We start from the raw sequence: 20,575 nt of genomic DNA on the forward strand, positions 1-20,575 counted from the left end.
CCAGTTTCGGCCCGATCCCCACAGGCCAGGCTGAGGGACCACACCAGTGCACAAATCTGTGCACCGGGCCTCTAATATTAAATAAATGTAAACCTTGTTTTGAAATAAGGGTGGCTGATGGGTGCTACTTTTGACCCCTCTTTGACCATATACATATCCTGCTGCCTTGACTATGGCACTGTGGCAACTAACAATCATAATAAGCTGACAGTTGTTATCAGAGGAAGTGCATCAGGGCTGTGTTATGAGTCCTGCCCACCCTCTAGTTGGGGTAGAGGTCTGGAGAGCTCTCCTGTTCACTTTCAGCCTAGAAAGGGGTGGTTTCAGGGACCACTCGGAGAGCTTGATGTGTGTTTCTAGCAGGTAGGGAACACCACCCTGTGACTCCTGACTCATGTCAACAGTGAGAAGAGGTAAAGATATGTAGCCAAGGGAGGGACAGGTTATAGGGAGGCTGAGTCAGTGTGGAGCAGGCCACGAAAGTGCCAGGGCCTAGCTGGAGAGTGGCAGGTGAAGGGAGAGACAAGTAAGAGTCAACTTTGAACAGTGGCCTGGCAGGAGCAGAAGGGACAGGATGGAGGACCAGACCGGCCAGAGGACACAGCCAACTGGAGGGATGGCCAGAACATCTCATCATAGAATACAAATGGGCTGGAACTCTTTCTAGAATTCTTCTTTCTCAATTGGAATTATGTGAGATATTCAGACTATGTTCTTCCAATTGAATACTGTGTTTTGAGAAAGGGAACCAATTAAATGCTTCAGGGAGAGTCTATGAATCTTTGCCTTTATGTACAATGTTTGTGCACTTTCTGGGATTTGGAAAAGGGATCCATAGCTTTCATCAGTTTTTTGAAAGGGGTCTATGACTGTAAAAGGTTAAGACTCATTGTTCCTGGAATAGGTCTGAGAGTTCACTCTGGTTCATTGTAGGACTGGAGGAAAGTGCTGTAGGATGGGGCTGCGAGACAGGGCAGGGCTGGTACACGACACCGTGGGAACTGTGCTTACCCTGCCCTGATTCTCAGTTCTTTGTCCTCGGATTTCCAACATAAACATCCTGGGCACTGCTCCCTCCGGCTCATGGTTCCAGGATTACATCACTTCTCTGTCTTCTCTGTTACATTTTCACACTCTTCTTTGATTACTGCTCATTATTGTGGACACTGATCATATCATTGCTTGAGTTTCTATTTCACATTGACTGTGCCTTTTCCCCAGGCCTGGGGTTTGCTCTCATTGGAAGCAGCTTGTTTAGTATTCATATATTCAGCTGGCATCTGCCCTGTTAGACCTTTGTCTGTATTCCCTGCCTAAATCTGACTGCTTTTGTCTTTGTAGGTCTTAGGGCTTATCTTCCCTTGAGCCATGGATACATGACAGCTTTTTTCTCTGACTTTGTACTTCGATGTGCTAAGATTATTGGACTTTCAAAATTAAGTGTAAACTTTTCTATTTTGACCCATTTTCACTTATGCTAATGTGTTACTTTTTATCAGTTTCAACTTGAAAGTTCAACTAACTGGACCTCATAAAATTTCAGTGTCTGATCTTGGAGGTTATCTCTGCCCATCTGCCTTCCCGGGAACATGTTCAAGCTGAATGAATATTGATTACAGGGTTTATTTCTAAAGTCATTTCATGGAACACAGACTAGATTGAAACAGTTGTTGTTTTTTGTCTCACTCGGCTATTATTAAACTTCTTAAACCTATTTAAAGGTAGAAAGACTAGCATGACAATCTGCCCTTGTACTCCTTACCCATCTTTGACAATTACCAGCATTCTGCTGCTCTGTTCCTCTACCCTTCCCTGCAACTTTCTGTCAGTATTTAAATTTAAACATGCAATTTTTTAAAAAACTTACCTATTACCAAAACTGGTTTGGCTCATTGGATAGAGCGTTGGCCTGCTGACTGAAAGGTCCCAGGTTCGATTCTGATCAAGGGCATGTACCTGGGTGGCAGGCACATCCCCAGTAGGAGATGTGCAAGAGGCAGCTGATCGATGTTTCTCTCTCATCGATATTTCTAACTCTCTATCTCTCTCCCTTCCTCTCTGTAAAAAATCAATAAAATATATTTTTTTAAAAAATCATAACCTATGGAGGAGGACAGTGGGGGAGGGAGGGTAAGGGCAGAGGGTAGGGTGGGAACCGGGTGGAGGGGAGATATGGGGAGAAAAAGGAGGAACAAATGTAATAATCTGAACAATAAAGATTCAATTTAAAAAAAGAAAAAGAAAATCAGCCCTGTGCAGGATTCCTATCTCTCCATGTGGCTGGTCTCAACAAAAGTGAGGTCCAAATTCCCAACTCTGCTCAGGGTCCAAACCCTACAGTTCAGATCAAGAATCCCAGACCTGTGCTGCTCCCAGGCTATGTGGCCAAAGCAGCAGGATGGGGAAGTCTGGGTGGCTCCATATATGGAGAGAGGAGCTCTGACCTTGTACTCACTTGGGAAAGACTATTCCTTTTATTTCAAGATACACAGTTTATCACTGACTGGGGTTCTGTCGAATGACTTTTTAGAAAGTAGAGAGTCCTTCAAAGTCACTGTTGTTTATAGCCCCCAGATCTGTCTTTTGCTGGAGCCAAAGACAGCTGTGCAAACTCTCCAGTGATCGGAGTCTGGAGCGAACTTCTCAGGCTGGGGCTGCTTGCAGCAGGAGTGCTTCTTCACTGGGACGATGTGACCCAGGCAAACCAAATCTCCCTGATTCCCTCTACCTGATGCTATGTGGGCTCTTCTGTTCATCTCTGTTGCTCTTGGTTGGGGATCCCTGCATGGGGATCCCAGGGAGAGGGAGCTTTGCAGCCAGGATATTTCTCTGGCCACTTAGCCGCTGCACCTGCTAGAGGGGGCTTTCTCTTTCTGCATCTCCGTTCCTCTTACAAGTCTCTACGTGGCTTCTTCATTGTTTCTTAAATATTACATTTTAGATTAGTTATACTTCAGTTTCTCAATAGTTTAGCTGTAAATCCAGTCCATGGCTGGGAGCAACTGCAGTCAGCCTCCAGCTGCTCTGTAGCTGCTTTGAACCTAAATTTACATACCCTTTAATCAAGAAATGCAGATTTTGGAAATTAATCCCAAGGATCTAATTTGGTATATATCTGTAAACAAGATATTTTTAAAAAATATTTAGAAATTAGGTTTCATTGATTGATTAATCATTCCATCTACATGATGGGTCACTGTGAAACAATCACAATGGCTGGTAGACCTATTTTACCTAATAATAATGATAACACTAATAATAGCTTATAGTGATTGAGCCCTGAATGGCATTATTCTAAGGGCTTTACATACATTAAAATACTCCCAGCCCCCCCCCCCCCCCCCCACCACACAAACTAGAAGAATGGGAAGGGACTATAGAGAAAACTTGCTTTCTCTCTACCTATACAATTCAGTATTATATGAATTCTTAATAAGATTTGTGAATTACTTCTATGATAATCAGTAACAATGATATCATTTTGAAGTTACTCTTTTATAAAATTATAATATATACTATTAAACCCCATTTTACTTGAGACTGTGCTGTATTGGAGCTCCTCCTAGGCTTGCAGAAGCTGATTCTATGCAACTTTTCCCAGCATGGCTCTCAGTGACTTCACACTGGCAAATTGAAATTGGCTATGGCAGGATTACTTATACCATGAAAATTGGCAAACAAAAAAAATCAGGGCCCTTTTTTATAAAACACAGTCATGGTTTACCAGCACACCACTGATAGTGAGCCTCAGAGAGATCTAACCATTTTTCCCTTTCTCTCTCCTTCCCTGCCTCCTTCCTACCTGTCTTCCTCTTTTCTTCCCTTCCTCATACCTCTTAGATATGTTTTAGAAATTTACTGATTTTATGGAGTTAGAATTAGCAGAGATAACAGTTAAACAATTGTTAAATAATTATATAGATATGTTATGATAAATGTTTAAAAGGGGGAGAAGTAAATAGAAAATGACATGAGAGTTTATTAAAGGGAGATCTAGCAAAGACATTTGGGTATTGCTTGTTTTAATTAAATTTGAATAGTTATATTCAATCTTTTCATCTTTTAATTAATCTATATTTTGGTATTTTACTCACTAACCAGAATGTAATAGAGATGAATGTTCTTTATTATTTTTTCTGGATGATGATACTTTTTTGTGTATGTGGATGTTGATACTTAAATGTAATAGTCTGATCCTTGCACATTATCTGTTCTCCACTTTTATTGTTATCTGTAGAAGGCACTATGCATAAGTAACTCGACATGGCTAGTAAGATACTCATCGGAATTTTAGAAGTGCCCAAGGAGGTAAAAGTGGGTTTAGTGGTTGATGTTTTTTAAATTATTTGACAAACTTTAGTGCTTTCTCATGTTATAGGAATTTATACAAAAATACTTTTCTCAGTTTGATCTATCTAAGAATAGAAATCCCAAGCTTGTAAATTTTCAGATGCATTTAGTTTTCTACATGTTTTTTCTTCCCTCTCCTTGGCTCTAGAAGTGTTTTTTTTATAACTCTTTCCTCTAATAATCAGGCTCAGTCTCAGGGAGCAATTACATTTAAGATCATACCCAGCATCAAAGAGGAGACACCATCTAAAGAAGGCAAGGTAATTATTACTTTAAAATCTTTTCTGTGGAGGGTGAGGGGGCTAATGTGTTTTTCATCTAATACATATCTTCTTTGTCATGACAAGTTTATTTTAATATTCTTTTTTAAAATTGTTCTTAAATCAGAGTTAGAAGAATGTTGGCCATTTGATATTTTTTATATTTATTCATTTTAAATAAAACTTTCTTCCAGATGTTTATCAAAGCCCTCTTTGACTATGACCCTAATGAGGATAAAGCAATTCCATGTAAGGAAGCTGGGCTTTCTTTCAAAAAGGGAGATATTCTTCAGATTATGAGCCAAGATGATGCAATGTGGTGGCAAGCGAAGCATGAAGGTGATGCCAATCCCAGGGCAGGCTTGATTCCTTCGAAGCACTTCCAGGAAAGGTGAGCTACTGGCACGTAATGATGGCCTTTCTTCAACTGACCTTTTGTTCTCTGCAAAATATCGCTCAAGCATAGTTGTGATAAAATAAGCACTAAAATCTTGTCTTAGAGTCCTTTATCCCTCAGATTTGGATTGTCTGACTATGAATAATGACCAAAAATAATAGCCTTAGAGTCCTTTATCCCTCAGATTTGGATTTCTGTTTTGTCTGACTATGAATAATGACCAAAAATAATATGACAGTACCAGATCAGATTCGGTTTTTGTTAAGAAGCAAATGGAAAATCACACATTAATATCTGAAACTGTATTGATGTGAAAGATGGCAAAAATAAGAGTGATTTTGGAGTGGGGATAATTTATAAAAATTTGAAATTAGAGAATTCAGTTCTTAATTTGAATAGATTGCATTATGTTCATTCCCCCCTAACTTTCCAGCTCTTTCTTAAGACTTTTAATATTTTGGTGTTATATTAACCTTGGATCTGCACTGAAAATTGATAGGCATATTGACCTTCTTTTCCTCCCAGGAGATTGGCTCTGAGACGACCAGAAATAATAGTTCAGCCCCTGAAAATTTCCAACAGGAAATCATGTAAGTTTGTTAATAAGAATGCAGACTAACCAAATCTTGGTATTTATTTTTGACTATTAAAGCAGGTATTTGTGGTGGAATGACAGATCATATTACCTTCTGATAGTTTTTGGATCATTTTAAATAGATTAAAGTGAATCTTTTGAAAAAAGAGGTGTTAGGAGTAATTTGTAATAAATCCATGGCTCTTTAAGAAAAGGACTAATAACTACTGCTCTTTTTGAATTCTGAATTTAGGTATTTTATTTCTCCAAAGCCAGGAGGTTTGGGTAAGATATTTCTTGGTAAAGATTAAGGGGAAAAATTCATCACATTCTTGGACACAATAGCAGTTGCGCCTAAGAACAATTAATTGTTCTTCCTCTTGGTTACCCAGAAATCATAGTAACTCTGACCTTTTACTTGTCTGTTTGGAATTATTACCAGACTAGGTTAAAATAAAATGAGTAAGAAAAAAAATGACATAAGATAACTGAAAAATATAGTGTAGATTTAGGTGCCTTTTTTTCAGCCCACCTTTCTCTCACTTCCCTTTACTTCTAATCTCTCAAGTCCCCCATCCCATAAATTTTCTATTTCAGCTCTTCTAAATGTTTAAGGTATTTTAAGAGTTAAAAAAATATCCCTTTGTTTTCAGCATGGAAATTGTACATTAAAAGGCAAAATGAAAAAAATAAATGGTCCTGGAATTTTACACCAACATCTGTTTTTAGTATTGTTGCATTTTTCACATCTCCTGTTATTTCTGTCAGTTTGTAGAAGCTTATAGCCCAGGAATTACATCATTAGAGAGCCAAACTACAGTCAGTATAAATCTCCCAAGCAAGCAAATATTTCAAGTGCAGCACTGATTCAAAAGCCTGCTTGTTTTTGCTCTGTTAAGTCTGGGCAGAAAGAAAAAAAAAAAAAACTTGTTGTAGAATGTCACATGTATTGTGACATCAGAAACTTAAAGTTGAACTAGAACGATGCCTTATTTTAAAGTGTGATGAATTTTCACTGACAACTCAGCCAGTTGAAAGGACCTTTGAGACATCCATCTCACTTGCTCTGTGAGAAGTTTAAATTTGGGGCTGCACATTTCTAATATATCTGGTGCATATGGGATAAAAATGTGTATAATTTAAAAATGAAATTAATGTGATTCTCTTTGAATCTGAATCCATACTCAAATTAGTACAATTTGATATAATTACAAATTTTCATTTATTTAAAAACGTTGATAAATATTTCTTTGAAGAACTATGTAAGTTGAATAGGTTGTCTTTATAGTACATTTCCCACACTGGTTTCAGTATAGATGTGCACGAATGTGAGGTGGGGTGTGTGTGTGTGTGTGTGTGTGTGTGTGTGTGTGTGTATATGTGTTTAAGCAATAATTGTAATGGAGGCTTTTTCTGTGTTAATTTGTGTAAATTTTTATATTAATATTTCAGTATTTGAATTTGAGAAATATTTATTTAAGGATTTATTTTTACTGAAATGTCCTCATTTGGATGTTTTAGTATTTTCCTCTCTTTTTTTGCCTCTTTAAAGATATTATTTAAAAATATTTACTGATCCTTCTTTAACCCTTTCTTCCTTATGTTTTTTTTCTTTTCTTTATCTCTTTCCTATTTTATTTTTTACTAAACTCTGATTCACTGAAAAAGGCATTGTTTGTTCTCATATATGAGTGTTATTTATTTTGAATAGAAATAAATCTGGTTAATATTATCTCAGTTAAATCACAGTGTATAATATATATGGCCATGTTCAGAAACAGTATATTTTTTATGAAAACTAAATAGAAAGCTAATAACTTTATTCTAAAATAATTAAAATTCAATATTTATGAGCATTTTTAGTTATTAATAGATATTGCCAAATTGCCTTCAGTGAGATTGTACTAGGTAACAATACCATCCACAGTGTATGACCATCATTAATTCATTCATTCATTCAAATGGCTTGCCATTGGCCAAGTGGGGCAGAGGGTACATGATGTGTCCCTCTGCAACTCCCAGGCCCTTACAATCTTAGCATCTTCATTATTTCTTTTCTTTCCTGTCTCATCTTCTTTAGCATGAATAAATACAGTGTTTCAGAACAGTGTCTGCTACAATTCACATAAAATCCACTGTTTTAAAGCGTACCACTAGTAGTTTTCAGTACACTTAAAAGGTTATGCAACCATCACCATTATTTAGTTCCAGAACATTTTCACCACCCCCAAAAGAAACCCCATTAGTAGTCACTTCCCATGATTTCCTGCCTCTAGCCCATGGTAAACAATCTATTTTCTGTCTCTATGAATTTGCCTGTTACTGACATTTCATATAGATGGAATCATATAACATATGACCTTTTATAACTGATTTTTTTCATTTAGCGTAATGGGTTCAAGGTTCATTCATATTGTGGCATGGGTCAGTACTTAATTTCTTTTTATGGCTGAACAATATTCCAGTGTATGGCTATATCACACTTAGTTTGACCATTCATCAGTTAATGGGCATTTGGGTTGTTGTAAATAACCCAATAGCCACCTTTTGGCTATTAGGAACAATGCTGCTATGAACATTCATGTTTGCCTTTTTTGTGAGGACACATGCTAATTTCTCATGGGAATATACCTACGATGCCCTACCAAAGTTATGCATGGTAACTGTATGTTTAACTTTTTGAGAAATTGCCAAACTGTTTTCCATAGCAACTGCACCATGTCATATTTCATCAGCAATGTGAGGGTTCCAGCTTCTCCACATCCCTGTCAACACTTGTTATTGTTTGTCTTTTTTATTATAGCCATCAGCGTGGGCATGAAGTGGGATCTTACTGTGTGTGTGTTTTTTTTTACTTTATTTTTATTGGTGACACTATTGCAGATGTCCCTATTTTGCCCACCTCCACCCAGCCCTCTCCCCCTTCCCTCTGGCCATCACCACACTGTTGTCTGTGTCTATGGGTTATGCATATGTGTTCTTTGGCTAATCTTCATTTGAAATTTTTGTTGTTGTATGAGAAACCCTTAAACTCAAAAGTTATGCAATACTCATGGTACTGGTTTTGAACATTTTTAAAGGCATTTAAAAGCACTTTGTTTTGTAACCTGTGTATTTGATAGTGATATAACTAAATTTTGTAAAGACCATATGACTCAACACTTCCTGCACTTCAACATTTGGCACTTAAATATTTGGAATAGGACATTCATGTCATCATGCCCTAGGTTAAATTATAGAATAAGGCTATGAAGAAAAACAAAGATGATATAAAATCTTTTATTTTTATAACTCTGAATAATACTTCATGAAATAGGCTTTAAGTAAAGTGTACAATTTAATACAAAATGTCTAAAAGAATAATTTTGTCATGTTGGTGTTTACACATTTATGAAAAACTATTAATATTGATAAAAATTGTGTAAGTGCACTTAAAACCTAGGAAGATATTGTTAAGCATTGAATTTAGAATAATGACTTCAGTCAGGCAATAGTGTATATCAAATTGGGCAGTTAACACTTTTCACAAAGTGGTTGCTTGTATTACTATGATTTTACTCTTTATTTGATTTCACAGTGTATCGTTATAACTAAAGTTTGCATGGAGAAAAAGTTCATAGACGAGGGCTCTGGAACTATAGGGTTTCAGTTGTTGTCAACATAGAAGTGAAAAAGGACTAGAGAATCCTAGTCCTAATATTTTTCATTTAGATTTGCTCTGGAGTGCTGGATCCTAGCTCCATGATAAATAAAATCTGGAACTGAGATAATACCAGTTTTAACACTACCATCCTTATGCAAAGCTCTTAAGTGTGGGCGATGTTCATCTTTGCTGCTTGGTTATTTCCTCACCTTATCTAATACATACCCAGAAAATAGGCTTCGCAAACAAACTAATTTGCCTTTTAAAAATGAAACATACTAGTACCTAACTAAAAACTAAAACTTAAACTCTTAAACATTCCTAAATCTTAGAAACTTGATATAGGGACTCATCTTCTCTTCCTCTTCTTCTTTTATTTTTTATTATTTTTTGAAGAATTGCTTATTTAACGAAGAAATTATTAATAGAATTTTGTGCTCCCTTCTTCCCTCCTTCATCTAATGCTAGGCTCACACTAGTAGATTTATATTAGTAATAAAGACAGAAGAGCAGACCCACAACTCTGATAGGTTTTCTTTGATATGACCAACTTTTAGAATATTATATGAAAGACACAGGTTAAATGTTTTGGAAATGAATAACAGTGTCTCTTATGTCTTATGTAGCATATAGGAGTGGTTTTCATCACAAATTTGGCAGCTTGCAATTCATGTGTCGATATAAAGTATTCTGATTTTCTGCTAAAAGCTTATTTTTATAATTCAGTTGCATTTATAAAGCAGTATTATATCACCTAATCTTTAAAAAGAAATATGAATTTGTTTGACTACTTGAAATATTTGTTTACATTCTATTAAAATTGAAGTATTAAGTTAAGAATAGTACTCTGAATAGCATAAATATTAATTGAACTTTAACTTCAATAGGCTGTAATTTACATTTAAATCCAGTTTATATGGTATTCTGAAAAGGCTCTTATTCATACAGTGTATTTTACAGCAGAATATTCAGATATAATATTTATAGTGCTTAGCTTTCTTTTTTTCTTATCAAGATATAAATATCTGAAAATTTCTAACACTGCTGATTGAATTTCAATTATAATTTTGTCTTTTACAAAATAGCTCTTACAGAATTCTTGTAACTTAAAAGAACAAAATGTACACCTTTTTGCCTTCTAAAGATGGTAAAAGCACACAAAATATTTTATTTTAGAATTTGTTTTAACCAATTGTGATCGTTACCATGTGGGTAAAAAAGATCTTTTACCGCAGCCAAAAGGCCATTCAAAAAGGTTATAACCGAGTTCATTCAAAGACAAGCATTTTGTGGATTAAAGAGCACAATTTACCAACAACCAAATTTAAACACTGATTGAATGAATGAGTTCACTCTGTGTGGAACCAATATCCTGGAAGGCCAAGTATTTGCAAATAATACATACATTACTCTACAGGTTGTTAATACAACTTTCAAGTTGAGTAAGCTCCTTCCTCCTAGCATCTTAATGTTTATTTAGTGTGTTCACCCATAAACGTAATTCATAAATTAAAAATTAAATCAGAAATTAACAAATAGAGTAGATGGCTTATGTTCTTATATTAAACTTTTATGTGTAAAACATTGTCAAACATTTTCTTAATATTAGTGGGATTTTTTTGTAGCAGAAACATATGGGGTTTTAGAAAATAGTAGAAGTATTTTTTTCCCCTAATACTAACTGATACTCTTTGGAGATGCCAATGTTTAGTTTGTGTGGAAAGAGGTGCAGATTAACTGAGCTGTTAATTGCATGTCTGATTACTTAATGTCATGAGATTGAGATGAAGGCCTTGCTAATTGTATTGCTCACTTTTTGTCTCAGTAAACTGTGTTCTTACATATATGAATATATTGCTTGTAAAGCACTACCAGGGGATGTGCTTTTAGCTTCTCCGTATGAAGGATTCTAGGTCGTACTGTCTCTTGGCTTTTGTCTGGGGATCCTGTGCCATGCAGGTTAAGAGCTGATTAAGGTTAGGGGTCTGGTCAGTGGTCATGGGTTATTGCAGACTTGTAGGGGAGATTGCAGTGCAGGGAGATACGGGAGTATAAGAAAGCCATACCTAGGGTGTTGAGTCAACTTTTCCCCTGTCACACCTACATAGACACCATTTCCCTACTTGTCCAGGATATCAGACATGTCTCCTTCAGAGTAATGTCCAGCAGCTTGGGAAAGCTCTCCTGCCCTGTCTTGCATGAAATATTTTTCATGAGAGCTTTTCCACTCCATTCTCTGAAGAGAACAAAATTGTTCTTTGTGACCTGTTGGCCTTTCTTTGCCTTTTATAATTTTACCATCCTGCTCTTCAGTGCTTAAAGATGTAGAGAGTGGATTCCTGATGAGGGTGGGGAGAGAAGCTGGCCCAGCCCTGCCCTCCTGTCAAGAGAAACATGTGAAAGGTTGAAGCTGCCGGCTTTGGGGGGCAAGAGGCTGGCCTGGTGGCAGGCAGTGGGAGTAGACAGGAAACTTAAAAGAAATGTATTTCCCTTGATTTCTCCCTCATCTTTATTTTCCAGCTTGAAGTTGAAGAAATTAAAAGGCAATTTTGAGGTGATAGTATTGCATGGTGATTGAAAACTCAAGTCTAGAGCCAGACTGCATGTGTCCAAATCCCAGTTTTGCCACTTCTAAGACCTTCGTTTCTCTATATCTCTGATTCTGTAAAATGGGGAAAATGGTATTTGCCTCATAGAGTTGTTGGAGAATTAAATAAGTTTATGCATTTGATGTATACAGAAAAGTGCTTTACCATAGTAAGAATAATGCCAGCATCCCAACTCTCTTCCAAGGTCAACCTTTTGTGTAGTTTTCCTCTTTGTTCAAATCGGTAAGTGTAAGGAAATGTTCATTTGCTTTTCCTACGGGATATCTGGTAATGTCCAAAGATACTTTGTATTGGAGATACGCATGTGTGTTTTATTAAGCTAAATACCATTGTCTTCCTACTTAAATATTACATGGAGGAAATACTGTTTTTGAGGATTTATGCGGTATATTCATGACCTTTTCTTAGAATGTGAAATACACATATACTATATGTAATGTAAATTAGAGATGTTTATTTTTATTGTGAGTTAATTTAAGTGTTTTAATTTTTGGGTTGTGTGTTTGTCTATGACATGACTTTTACCATCTGCTGTACATGGCAATGGTTCTTTAATCAATCTAACCTATTGTTCCTGTCAGAAAATATACTATTTAACAGTCTACTTTACGGCAGAGTGTCTGGGGTTGAGATTAATTTTAAGCACCGCTTGGATTATTTTCATCATGCCTACTTGCTTGGTTTGGCTAACCCATACCACATTGTTTATTGCTTGTTTTCTAATAATTTGCTTAGATACATATTGCTTTTCAGAGCTACTAAGAAATGAGTATGAGTGAGCTCACAATGTGGGCACCTCATAATATGAACCTGAATAATAATGGTTTGCTTGTCACTTTGCTAATACTGTTCAAATAGAACCAGTACAGTTTGAGGACGCATAGGTATTTGAAAGTAAAAATAACATAGTACACACTTTCTCCTCAGTGTTTTCTTTGACTGCCAATCTATAGTTTGGAGACAGAAGGGAGCAGAGAACTGTTATGATCAATCCCAGTCGCTCTGTAAGGTCATGTAGCAAAATATGTTCCTCCTTGACTTGAGGTTAGATTTTGCTTCTGTTAAGTTGCCAGCTCTTTTTCTATCTTTACCTCAAAGTGAGTCTCCTAAGTCAAACTTGACACTTAAATTACTTACTGTCCTATTAGTAATTTAAGAATTGTTCAGGATTACTTTCAAAAATACCTTTCATCAAAGTATATGGACAGAATGAATATAAAAGGTTCTGCTTGACTCATTTTACATGTGTAATAAGTTGATAATTGTTAGACTATTATTCAGTTTATAAGATATTTAAACACTTTTAGGGGAAAATGGTTATATCTAAAATGTTTGGGTTTGTGTGGTTTTTTGTGTGTTTTTTTGCTATTTTTATCATGAAATATCTTCAGTGTTGAACAGACAGATTAGTTTACAGACAGAACTCTTCTATGAAAAATAAATATGATCCCCTTATTGAGGGTATTAGTTTGCAAAAATGCTAACTTTTTTTCTTGACTTTTACCCCTGGAGGTGTATTAATAAGCCATAGAAAGGCTTTATGTTTTCACTGCTTAAGTATGTACATTCTTTTTAGACCAAGACTATAGTGCAGTCTAAAATGTGGTTTCTCATAAATTCTATTTATTTGTTGACAAATAATTTAAAATATTTACAGTACAATTGTTTTTTTCCTTTGGCCCTTCTAAGATGAGGAAACAGTTGAGTGTGGTAGGTGGATTTTTTTTTCCCTTTGGTTGTAGTGTCTTTCTACTTTAATTGTATTTTCTACATATTTAATCATTTTCTTTCTCATTTTCCTTTGTGCTTCTCAGAGGAAATTAAAGGTACATGTATAAAAGCTTCCCTGCATAGTCTAGTAATTTTATTTAGTATACATATGTGTTAGGGTTAAATTAAATATAGTAAGATAAGCAGTTATAGAACATTATTGTACATTCAAACTTCCAGCTTAACATTACAGTATCAAAAGTCATGCTTTGACTTTGTTTTAGAAAGGAATGTACTTTTTTTTTTTTGCTTCATATGACAGAAATACAGAAAGTTATTTCACATACAGTACATTGTTTTCTTCTCTGTCCGAGGTCTCAGATAAAGGTGAATGAAGAAAACAATGTTATTTAAATATATTGAAAGATTTATTTTAACGTAAGGATGTGGGAAGAATCTTTTCAACTACTTGATTTCTGCACAAGCTGTACTGTTAGTTCTAGAAGTATACTGTTGTGAAGATTAGAAGTTTTTAAGACATAAATAGCCCAGTATTTAATTCCTAGAAATAATAGCACATTGTTTATTTAATTTTTTATATATATATTTTATTGATTTTTTATAGAGAAGAAGGGAGAGGGTTAAAGAGTTAGAAATATTGATGAGAGAGATCGATCAGCTGCCTCCTGCATGCCCCTCAGTGGGAATGTGCCCGCAACCAAGATAGCCAAACCGGTTCGGCGCATTGTTTATTTTTAAATGTTTTCATCTGTTCATTTTTAAACCAAAATAAATATAGAAATATTATGCCTTTATTTCTTTCCAGCACAGAATCTCTTCTTATCAAATGAAAGGCTGTACCTTAATCTTAATCTTGCTGTCTAATCCCATGAGCCAAATAAGTGCTGTGTTTTACATATTAGCAAAGAGCCTGATTTACAAAAAAAAAAATTTACTTGGGGGATCAAGTGTTGTCATTCCCTTAACTGTGAAAGTTATAAACATCTCAGGCAAGTCTTTTATAATTTTCTTGGAACTGCAACAAGGAACCTCTGAAGGTTGAAAAAGAGTTGCATGACGTTTTGAAATGCTACTTTAAACTTAAATATAAAACAAAATGTTTTATGTTTAAGAGTGGCATTGTGAGGGCTGTTCTCTGCTGTGCTTCACATAATTGTTTTAAGTAATTTATTTTTTTGCATCTGTGGCTGGGCTTCTAACTTCTGCTTTATTTCTTGGCTTTTGTTCTGTATGCTTTTACACTCCATCCAGAAGATGCTGACTATGCTGGTAACAACAGTGGAACCTATCTAGGTGAGCAATTGGGCATGGAAGAGGATGTCTTTCTTTCTGTTGCTTTCTTCAAAACTATTATATTATTTTTATCCTAAATTAGCATATTTGCATTAGCATGGCCTGACAATTAGTGGGGGGTAGCATGAACCCTTATATTAAACAGGCTCAGTGGGCTGGACACAAAGGAATTCATAGTGTACTTTGATTAATAATCAAGAAGCTTTCCAGATGTCATATTTTTGTAAACCATTACATTTTTTTTTTTTGAGAGGGGATGTAAAAGCATATATTTGTGCTAAGTAATTTTACTCCATTAACAGTATCTGGACTTTGCTAAATAATGTCGTTAGCTGTGAATTATTCAAAGTTTCTAAGCAACTTATATCTTTTTAAATATCTTTTTAGTTATGTGTTCTAATAATTTATTATTCCCTAAACAACTCCCACCCCACCCCCCAATAACCATTGAATGAGCAGCTCCAAAAATTAAGCTTCATGATTAACTTGCTAATCTGTATTGGAAGGAAAAATGTTCAGTTTAGAGATGCTAAGGAGAGGGTAAGGAGGTAGTTGGGGAGTGATTAACTGGGAACTTATATGCAGGTATGCATTACTCATGGACACAGACAGTAGGGTGGTGAAGGTCTGGGAGGGGCAGGTATGGGGTGGAGGGAGTCAATGGGGAAAATAACCCACAAGCAAAGGCAACATCTATAATACTTTCAGGATAAAGATAAATAAATTTTTTAAATCTCCTAAAAAAATAGAGATGCTAAGGAATATTATAAACAAAAGCCAAGATTTTTAAATTGTTAAAGGCGTCTGAATTGTCTTCATCTACATATCACTTCAGACCTTTCCCACCCTTGCCATGTATCGGCACACTTGTCAGTCCTCTGCTTTCAGTTGTAAGATGTAATAGTGTAAAAACACAGATTTAGCCCTAGCTGGTTTTGCTCAGTGGATGGAACATTGACCTGTGGACTGAAGGGTCCCAGGTTCGATTGTGATCAAGAGCACATGCCTGGGTTGTGGGCTCAGCCCCCAGGAGGGGGCATGCAGGAGGCAGCCTATCAATGATTCTTTCTCATCATTGATGTTTTTCTCTCTCTCCCTTTCCCTTCCTCTCTGAAATCAATAAAAATATATTAAAAAAAAAAACAGATTTATAGAGAACTGCTTCAAGCTCATTTGCAAATTAATATTTATGTACAGTTGACACTTGAACAACATGGATTTGAACTACCTGGGTTCCACTTATACGTGGATATTTTTCAATAAATATATAATCAGCCCTGTATCCCCAGGCTTCCCATCCACAGATTCAATCATCCATGGATCAAAAACAGCATTTTCCATTTAATGTTTGGAATAGGCAGATGTGTATGCATTGTTCTATGCCATCTAATCTTAATAATAGACAAACATGGTAATTGACTGTACCTTCGCTACGCTTCCCATTGGCTAATCAGCACGGTATGCAAATTAACCGCCAACAAAGATGGTGGCTAATTTGCATACCGCAGGCAGATCCCGCTGCGCCACCCCAGTGTGAGATCCTGGCCTGCCCTGTGCAGGGAGGGGCGGGTGGGGCGAACGCAGGATCCAGGATTGCTGTGTCTTGGGTGGGGCGGGCGGGGCGAGTGGCAGCACGATCTGAGCGGCCGCTCGCCCCAGCTCGGGATCTGGGCCTGCAGTGTCTTGGGCGGGGTGGGCAGGGCAGGTGGCAGTGAGATCCTCAGCTGCTGCCTGCCCCAGCGCAGGATCCACGGGATCCGGGCCTGCCATCTGTGACCAGGGGAGACGGGCAGACACTGTGGGATTGGGCGTGCCATCTGCCACCCTGGGAACGGGCACAGGTTGGGCTGAGGGACCCCTCTCCCCCACGAGTGCACAAATTTTTGTGCACGGGGCTTCTAGCCCATATATATAAAAGGCTAATATGCAAAGTGTCCCCTCGAGAGTTCCACCGGGAGATGGGGAGTTCGATCACTTGCTATGACGTGCACTGACCACCAGGCACTGAACGAAGGAAGGCCCCGGCCAGCAGCTGGAAGACCCCAATCGTCCCTGATCACCGGCCAAGCCTAGGAACCCTACCTGTGTACGAATTTCATGCACCAGGTCTCTAGTTTTATATTAGGGACTCAATCATATACAACATTTGCTATTCATGTGTGAGAGGGTTCCTGGAACCAATCCATTATGAATACTGAGTGACAACTGAGTTTGGGGGAGTCAAAAATTACACATGGATTTTTGGCTGAGCAGAGGTCGATGCCCCTAAACCCCGTGTTCATGGGTCAACTGCATATGATAATATCTCTTGATTATTGTCAAAATGTGCCAGATAATATATTTTGTATTTAATATATATTATCTCTAATACTGTGAGATTGGTGGTATTTTATCCCCTTTATAGAAAGGAAACAGAAAGTTTGAAGGATTTACCTAAGGACCTAAAGACAGTAAATGGTGCATTGTAGTTTCAGATCCACATCTGTGTAACTATAATACTCTATCCTATAAAATATGCTGCCCTCACCCAGCTGGCATGGTTCTGTGGTTGAGCATGGACCTATGAACCAGGAGATCAGGGTTTGATGCCTGGGTTGCATGCACGATCCCCAGTGTGGAGCATGCAGGAGGCAGCTGATCAATGATTCTCTCTCATCATTGATGTTCCTCCCTTTCTCTCTGAAATCAATAAAAATGTATTTTAAAATATATAGATGCTGCCCTCTCATTCATTCTACAAAACAAAAACCCATGCAAAAAATACAGAATATTGCGATTTTTAGCTTAGAAAGACTATAGTTTACTAAGACAGGATTCAATGATCAGAGTTAAGCTTTCATTAATTCTTTACTCATTGCAGAACAATGCAGTGTGCCAGATGCTCTGTATAATGACTAACACCTCCCCTAACATCTTCAGAAACTGTAATAGCTCAACACGGCAAGCATTTATTATTTTCCCAATTTTGTGGTTAGCTGGTTGTTCCAGTTTATTGGCTTGGTGGATCTTTGCAGTCTGGTAGTTTGGAGTCTATTGGTCTGGGGGGCGGGGAGGCGCAGTGGTGCAGCTGGGTCAACCTGTTTCTGTTTCCTGTCATTGTTTACCCTCCAGTAAGCTAGCCATTCTAGTGGCCTTCCAGAGTGCAACAGAGATAGCAGCCCTGGTATGGAAGTGCTGTTGAAGCCTCTGCTCACATCACATCAGGTCCCTTGGCCAAAACAGCCTAAAGGCCAAGCCAGAGTCCGTGTGGGAGACCACCTGAGGGTTGGATCCTGGGAGAGGTGAGTGGACAGCCATGACTGCAAGCTACTACCTCTCAAAATAGAGAGAGGGGTGCTCAGTCTTCTCACTTTAAGGGCTGTGTACTCTTGTCAATTAGACGATGTATGTCTATCTATTGGAATAACTATGGCATAAAGCTTATCTGATGAGTGTCACATAAAATGGCATAACTCACAGGGAGAGGTGATCATCTCAGCCTACGGCCAACGAGGGACTCACCCCCATGAGAGATGACGTTAAAACGTCTCCATGGATTGGCTGGAATTATAGTGCAGCAGAGGATGAAGGCAGAAACAGTAGCATGGAAGTGCCACGCTGTCTTCCCAGCCCTGTCATCTACATATCACCTAAACTTAAATATGCCTTGTGCTCTCAACAGTCATCTCTCTCCATCTACTGCTCCTGCCTTCATCCTCTGCTGCATTATAATTCCAGCCAATCCATGGAGTCGCTTTAACATCATCTCTCATGAGAGTGAGTCCCTCGCTGCCTTAGGCTGAGATAATCACCTCTCCCTGTGAATTATGGCATTTTATGTGACACTCATCAGATAAAGTCTTATGCCATAGTTATTCCAATGGATAGACATACACCATCTAATTGACAAGAGTACACAGCTAAGAAAGTAGTATTAGTGTTGACAGAATACAAGATTTTTCTACCTATCTAGCTTCTATAGGGTTTTGAAATTGCAAGCCCTAATTATATTGTATAGCTATCCACTCCATTCAACTCCTGGTCTTAAAAACAGTAGTTATCCTTCCCCTGCCTTACTGTGCCCTAGGGAAAACATGGCCAATGTGTTTAATATATGTGCATGATGGCCTCACTTCTTTCTGGTCTAAATACTTGTTCTGACACATAATGCGCCTAGAAGTTGGTTTAGCTGCAGCAAAGGTAGGGAATATAATACAGTAAGGTGCCTAGGAAGAGAAGCCTACAATGAAAAGATTTTTTAAAAGAATATGTGATAATAGAATCCATAAACTAATAGTGTTTCTGATAAAAGTTTCTTCTTTTGAGGAAACGCTTCAACTAATGACCCCCGAACAATTTGAACTGATTTCTTTTGCAGAATAAACAAGTTTGATTGTATTCTCTGGTTATTTTAATATATATTATTATTAAAACTATATTATAGGCCTAGCTTGTTTTCCTCAGTGGAGAGAGCGTTGGCCTGTGGACTGAAGGGTCCCAGGTTCGATTTCAGTCAAGGGCACATGCCCAGGTTGTAGGCTTAATCCCCAGTAGGGGACATGCAGGAGGCAGCCGATTGATGATTCTCTCTCATCATTGATGTTTCTCTCTCTCCCTCTCCCTACCTCTCTGAAATCAATAAAAATATATTTAAACAACAACAAAAAACTATATTACAGTAGGTCCCCCCCCCCCATCTTATTCGTGGTTTCCTTTCTATAGTTTCAGTTACCTGCTGTCTGAAAATATTAAATGAAAAATTCTGGAAACAATTCATAAGTCTTAAATTGCTTACCTTTCTGATAGTGTGGTGAAACTTGTACCATCCTATTCTGTCCCACCTGGGATGTGAATCATCCCTTTGTCCGCTGTCTCCACGCTGTGTATGCTACCTGCTCATTAGTCACTTAGCCATTTCAGCTATCAGACCCACTGTTGCTGTATTGCAGTGCTTGTTTTCAAGTAACTTACTTTAATTAGTAATGGCCCTGAAGTGCAAGGGTAGTGATGCTGGCAACTCGGATATGCCAAAGAGAAGCTATAAAGGGCTTCATTTAAGGACAGGTGAACATGCTCAACTTAATAAGGAAAAAAAATATTGTATGCTGAGGTTGCTAAGATCTATGGTAAGAACAAATCTACCCATGAAATTGCCTAATTTATAAGTTAAACTTTATCATAGGTCTGTATATATAGAAAAAATATCTCTATATATAAAAGCTAAGTGACTGGAACGATTGGTTGTTATGACATGTACTGTGGCCTGCCAACCTCCTGATTGGGGGCGGACAGCCGGCCAACCTCCCAAGGCCCCTTCCCCCAGGCATTCCCGTCCCTGATTGCCACCCCCCGCCACCCTAATGGGGTGCGTGGCTGGTGGCCAACCTCTCTCGTCCCCTCCACTGCCACCAGCTCAGCCCCGATTGGCCCCAATCGGGGCAGGCCAGCCGGACCCCACCCATGCACAAATTTGTTGAAAACATGAACAGAAATGTGTTTGATTGATGGCAACGTGTTGCATTGACCCTCTACAAAGATGCCAGCAAGGGATCCCCTGAAATGAGTGACCATATTTATAAAACTTGAATTCAGTATATTATTGTTTTATTTCATTATTGGTTATTGTTAATCTCTTACTGTGCATAATTTATGTTTATTAAATTGGGGTGACATGGGTTAATAAGATTATATAGGTTTCAAGTGTACAATTCTATGATATACCATCTGTGTATTGCATTG

General features: G+C 37.6%; 1 protein-coding gene across 4 annotated transcripts in view; it reads left to right on the forward strand.

Annotated features, from left to right (window-relative positions):
* Nucleotides 1-20,575, forward strand: part of MPP7 (membrane protein, palmitoylated 7) — a 240,166-nt gene that overhangs the window by 156,274 nt on the left and 63,317 nt on the right. For 2 of the 4 annotated variants that reach the window (XR_001512606.1, XM_006756156.2), the window contains exons 8-13: nucleotides 4,536-4,610; nucleotides 4,805-5,001; nucleotides 5,533-5,597; nucleotides 13,523-13,543; nucleotides 13,648-13,659; nucleotides 14,816-14,857. Coding sequence is in view for 3 of the 4 variants with exons in the window: in XM_006756156.2 (XP_006756219.1) it covers nucleotides 4,536-4,610; nucleotides 4,805-5,001; nucleotides 5,533-5,597; nucleotides 13,523-13,543; nucleotides 13,648-13,659; nucleotides 14,816-14,857 (412 nt within the window). In the remaining variant the exon portion in view is untranslated. The remainder of the gene's footprint in view (nucleotides 1-4,535; nucleotides 4,611-4,804; nucleotides 5,002-5,532; nucleotides 5,598-13,522; nucleotides 13,544-13,647; nucleotides 13,660-14,815; nucleotides 14,858-20,575) is intronic. The other 2 variants (XM_006756157.2, XM_006756158.2) reach the window with 2 other exon arrangements.

This window comes from Myotis davidii, unplaced genomic scaffold (genome assembly GCF_000327345.1).
Source record: "Myotis davidii unplaced genomic scaffold, ASM32734v1 scaffold494, whole genome shotgun sequence".
NCBI lineage: Eukaryota > Metazoa > Chordata > Mammalia > Chiroptera > Vespertilionidae > Myotis > Myotis davidii.